The sequence below is a fragment of the Argiope bruennichi genome, chromosome 4 (assembly GCF_947563725.1).
Source record: "Argiope bruennichi chromosome 4, qqArgBrue1.1, whole genome shotgun sequence".
Lineage (NCBI taxonomy): Eukaryota > Metazoa > Arthropoda > Arachnida > Araneae > Araneidae > Argiope > Argiope bruennichi.
The window spans coordinates 24,608,616-24,613,659 of record NC_079154.1 but is presented as its reverse complement, the minus strand read 5'-3'; the positions used below and the strand labels follow the sequence as shown (position 1 = coordinate 24,613,659).

At 26.3% G+C, this 5,044-nt stretch overlaps 1 protein-coding gene across 2 annotated transcripts; it reads left to right on the top strand.

Moving 5' to 3' along the window:
- Nucleotides 1–811: 811 nt before the first annotated feature.
- LOC129965964 (U8 snoRNA-decapping enzyme-like) lies at nt 812–4,812 on the top strand. 2 transcript variants are annotated; one of them, XM_056080276.1, is made up of 5 exons: nt 812–1,358; nt 1,942–2,202; nt 2,608–2,785; nt 3,972–4,013; nt 4,658–4,773. In XM_056080276.1, exons 1-4 carry the CDS (start codon nt 1,206–1,208, stop codon nt 3,998–4,000), a joined length of 621 nt encoding a protein of 206 aa, XP_055936251.1. In that variant the 5' UTR covers nt 812–1,205; the 3' UTR covers nt 4,001–4,013; nt 4,658–4,773. The 2 variants fall into 2 exon arrangements, with proteins under 2 accessions (XP_055936251.1, XP_055936250.1); XM_056080275.1 differs by lacking the exon at nt 3,972–4,013 and having other exon boundaries at nt 821–1,358; nt 4,658–4,812.
- Nucleotides 4,813–5,044: the final 232 nt, after the last annotated feature.

Genomic DNA, 5,044 nt, shown 5'->3' with positions numbered 1-5,044 from the left:
GACATCGATTTGACCAATATTAAGCAAAATCCGTACTGCGCGTGCACAATGGATCCAAAATTTGTGTGTGTGTGTGTGTAGGGGGGGGGGTAGAGGACCCTCGGGGGTACTTCTAAGTGAAAACCCCATGTCTCTAGCATATATAGTTTACGAGATATAACGAAAACCATCTGCGTATGCGTAGTAGATGAATCCATGGGGGGGGTCTTCTATAGCCCCGCAGGATTTCTATGATGAAAACCACGACCTTCGTAGGTCGTGATGAAAACCCCATGTCTCTAACAGCAGGTCAACCTTTTAGAAACGCATCTACTTTCAAAGAAACATACAAAATAATAATGCAATACTGGTAAAAGCAGATGAAGATGCATATTGCCATTTTTGTTTTATTCATTGCCTACGCGATTTCAAGCTTCGATTATTCGTTGCCTTCAATTATTCAAAACCCTGCAGCGAAAACAACATCATGTTCTCACATGATAAAAAAAAAAAAAAAAAAAGCTATGAGTATGTGATTTTTCTGTTTCTTCCCAAATTCCCATTTTTCTCTCTTCAACAATGATCATTAAAGATTAGGTGCATAGAAAATAGTGAATATGAATTGATTCCATCAATCAATATTATCTTAAAATTACTAATTTTCTTCTAAAGAGAAAATTTGTTATGATAAAGAATCCCTTGATTATTGAATTTAACTTAAAACACTGGTGAAATGTCCTCAAATACTTCTTGGTGCAAATCTGAAATATAGCGCTCTAGTATGAACCCGATTCAACCTCTTTACGTACTATCAGGTCCACAAATAGTTTATTATCGGATTATCTTCTACAGTCTTTAATAATCAATCTTATAAAAAATTAACCTTTTATTTAGTATTTTATTCATTTTCGAGATTCCAGGAAATTTTTTCTTTAAACTACCTCCTATTATATACAAAACCGATCCCCTCTTCCGCCGTACTTCATCGCAATTCTGTTGCAATGCGCTTGCCGGTTGAAAATAATAGTTTCTGTTTTCACGGCGTGAAAAACAGCGTGGCGTAAAATACGTGGATATTTTCATTTAAGCAAGAGCATTGCATCATTTTGAGATAAGGAAAGATTAAAAGAAAAGGAATTTTTACACCACCAAACTAAATTATATATCTTGGTTACAATTGTAAATAGGTCCTGGCAAAAATAATACCAAAATTATAAATTGAAAAGATGGATGTGACTTATGAGAGTCCTGGATTTGAATTAATTAGCTTTGAAAAATCTTTTGAATTGTCTGAGCATAGACATGCAGCTCATTGTTGCATTTATTCTCCTTATTCTACACCTGTTTTGAATAATTATGTGTCTTCAGCATTAGTATCAGTAAGTTTCATCAATTCTCTTGAATTTTGTCATATTCATCTCTAAGGAAATAAGCTAAAGATTTGTTTTGTTATTAAATATTCAAAAAGTCATTGCTATTTTCCCCCTCCCCCATCTATTCACAAAATATGATGTTTAAACATTAGCAACAAATTTTAAAATAAAATTTGTTGCAAAATTATAATTAATAATAATTTAAAATGCTTTCTCTGTTAGAGTCAAAATATACACCAAAGCGCTACTTTAAGTGTACAAGAATTCAGAAAAAGGAACATGGCATATTAATTTTTATACTGGGCAATAATTGGTGTTAGACTGGTCATTAAGTACCAATTTTAAATTCTTTTAAGCTTTAGAGTACTATTTCATAAGTGGAGCCACATTCTTAGCTAAGCTTGAATCTTGACAGTATTCTGTTAGCATCAATATTATTTGTGAGATTTAGTAATTGTCACTAATATTTTATTGTGTTTTTCCTCATGATTTTTGGTAATGGAATTAAATTATTTCACATTGAATTGAAAAATAGCTATACTATTGGTTTTTATATTTTTATAATGGAAACATGTTTATGCTTTTTCAGATGCAAATGCGTTTTGATGGTAAAATTGGATTTCATGGTGGTCTTGTACATGAAAAAAACATTACTGAAGGCTTAAACAGAGAACTAGCAGAAGAAATTAATTTAAACGAGAAATTTTATATTACAGACAAAGACTATCTATTTACTCATGTAGATATTCTCAACAAGTTATGTTTGCATTTTTATGGTAAAGAAGTTTCTATTGAAGATTTTAAAACTATAGAAAAAGAAGCTCTTGATGCTGAAGATTTTGGACTGGAGGCAAGTATTTCTTTAGATTGTTGTAGTTATTGTATTAATGTGAAAATCTGTTATAAAAATTTTGAAATATTAATTTGTTTTTTCCCTCTCCTAAATATGTATTTTTGTTTTGAAATAAAGAAGAATTTTAATTTAGTTGAAATTTTTTTATGTAATCTAACTTTTTTTTTTTTTGTTTAGACAAAGTATATTTGTCTGATTTGTTACTGTGACTATTGCATATGATAAAATTTATATTATTTTGAAAGGATATCCTCATTCAGTGTTATGATTAGTTACTTAAAATATATTGGATTGCTACAAAAACAAATATAATTATTTCTATATTTGTATGTTTATAAAACTAAATTATTATGCAATGTGTTATTTTTAGAATTGAATATTAAGGACAGTTTTCTGTTTTAGACTATGGGTGTTTTTCGTGTTCCCATGTTTACTATGCGTGATGGTTATCGTGGTTTACCAGCCTTTCTGAACAATAATTTTATTGGAGAAGCAAAGAACCAGTTGTTGAATTTCATTCTACATCGCAAGTTAATGACACCTGAAGAGGTCAAAACTGTTTTAGAACACTCTCAGAAAGGTAATGTTTAAATTTAGAAAATAATTCATTATATTTTTAAGTTTTTGAATAATAATAACTGAAAGCTTATAGCTTCGGAATTTTAAAAAATTAAACATATTCTAAGGAAATATTAATTTATTAGTTATTTATATATGAATTGATTTTATAAATACTGAAATCAAGGAAAATAAGCTATTATGTGATAGAAACATTTAGTAAAATCTTTTCAGTCTTGAAAGTTTAGATGTAGATCATTATTTCCATTTAAAAAAAGAGATAGACATAAAATATTCTAAATGTGCTTTAGTGAATATTGATATATTCTTTATAAGGCTAAAAACTCCAATTCTATTTGAGATTAAAAGTTAATTTATTCAAGATGCAATACAAATTTATTATTCAATATTCGTATGCTGCAATTCAGTTTTAAACAATGTTAAAATATTTTGAAAGTTATTAATATTTAAAAATCTTTTTTCCTTCTTTTAAAATAATTAGATGTATCAAAAAAGATTATTGCTCTTTTAACTAGATGTTTTCCTTTCTTATGATGAAAGCAAAGTATGAAAAGCAGATGAAGCATTTGAATGCATTGAAGTTTTTTATTGAAATAGAGAAATTCTTATTGAATAATCTGAGATATTATATAAATCAGACCTTATTATATATACAGACCTTTAATCATAAATGGTTCTAACTTTTACTCATATGTTTATAAACATACTTCAATTCAGCAAGCGTATTCAACTAATTATTTCTGTTTAAAATTAAAATTCAGGTTTTAGTTAAAATTACATTATTAGAATGCATATCTTAATAAACATAAATGTCCAAGTCTTCTAAAATAGTATGAATTTTATGTCTGTCAAAATTTGAAATTTACTTTTAAATTTGAAATTAAATACTTTATTGAGGAAGCCATTAAAACCAAATTAAATTTAAAAAAAGTAATAAAATTTTTTCTCAACCAATAAAAAAAAAAGGTACTTTGTCCATATTTTATCATATCATTGCCTAGGAGGAAAAAAAAAATTAAGATTGTTTAATAAACTAATAATATATTGGTTGTATTAATTAAATTTTCCAGAGTTGGTAAATTGATTGAAATAAAATAATATAATTTAATTAAACATGGTTTGAAGGATTTCTTTTCATATTCATACATTGTATGTTTTCTCCTTTTTCTGCATATCTGAAATAATAGGTAGTAAAGTGGTTTGTTTTGATGATTAAGCTCCAATTCCAGGTAAGATTTTAGTATAATATTATTTCAGTAATCCTCCTCCTCAATCCTTTTTTTTTTCTTTTTCTTTTTTGTAAATTAATTTAATGTAATGGATATAAAAGTAACATCAAAATGAGCAAGTAGCTTGCCCCAGAATCATAGAACATATAGAAACTTATTTTTCCATTTTAGAAATTTATTAATTCTCAAGTCTAGTTTGACTAGACTTGAGTATAAGTATAAGAAGTAATTGAATAATTAAAAAAAATAAATGCAATACAATACATTCACTGATAACAAAGACTAGACTTGAGAATTTTTTTCTAGAAAAAAAAAAAAGAATAAAATAACATTTTTATAGAATGATTGTAACATTAGTAAATATTTTATGTTACAAATTGACATTTCATTTATACCAATATAATCAAACTATAGAAATTTTAGTATGATATATAAAAAGTATTTGAATCGGTTTATATTACTAATTTCTGTTTTAACAATTATATGTATCCAATTTGATTTAGAAAGTTTTATGAGCCATTTTCAGATAAATTATTGTTTCAGATTAGAAAATCAGAATTCATTTATTTCTGAATTATACATTGATTGAAATACCTTTTCAATTATCTTTAAATTTATGTTATAATAAAATTTGTATCTTTCAGGAATACTACCAAGAAATTATCATAACCAAATACCAGGCTGAAAAAAAAAAGAACCAGTGTTTTAATTTTTGAACCATTTTGAATTGCTGTTAAATATATATATATATATATATAACTGTCTGAAATGAAATTTAATAATGTTCATATGTATGAAATAAAATTATTATTATTTTTTTTAATAAAATTATTCTTTAAAATAGCAAATTCATATGCTATAACACATAAAGTTTAAAGAAAAATTCTAAAATGTTGTAACTGTGATTCATATTCCATATCGGAGTTTTTCATCCCCACCCTGCAAATACATTTGTTAAAATACTGCATAAATGAAACCAAATTAGAAATAAATATTAAGTTTAATGCAAAAGAACCAAAAAGAAAGACATG

What these genes read in the sequence shown, in the direction of transcription:
- LOC129965964 (XM_056080275.1), top strand. Translation starts at nt 1,206, where the DNA reads ATGGATGTGACTTATGAGAGTCCTGGATTTGAATTAATTAGCTTTGAA. An exon ending in TGTCTTCAGCATTAGTATCA is followed by an intron (nt 1,359 to 1,941) that starts GTAAGTTTCATC and finishes ATGCTTTTTCAG; the next exon opens with ATGCAAATGCGTTTTGATGG. An exon ending in CTGAAGATTTTGGACTGGAG is followed by an intron (nt 2,203 to 2,607) that starts GCAAGTATTTCT and finishes TTTCTGTTTTAG; the next exon opens with ACTATGGGTGTTTTTCGTGT.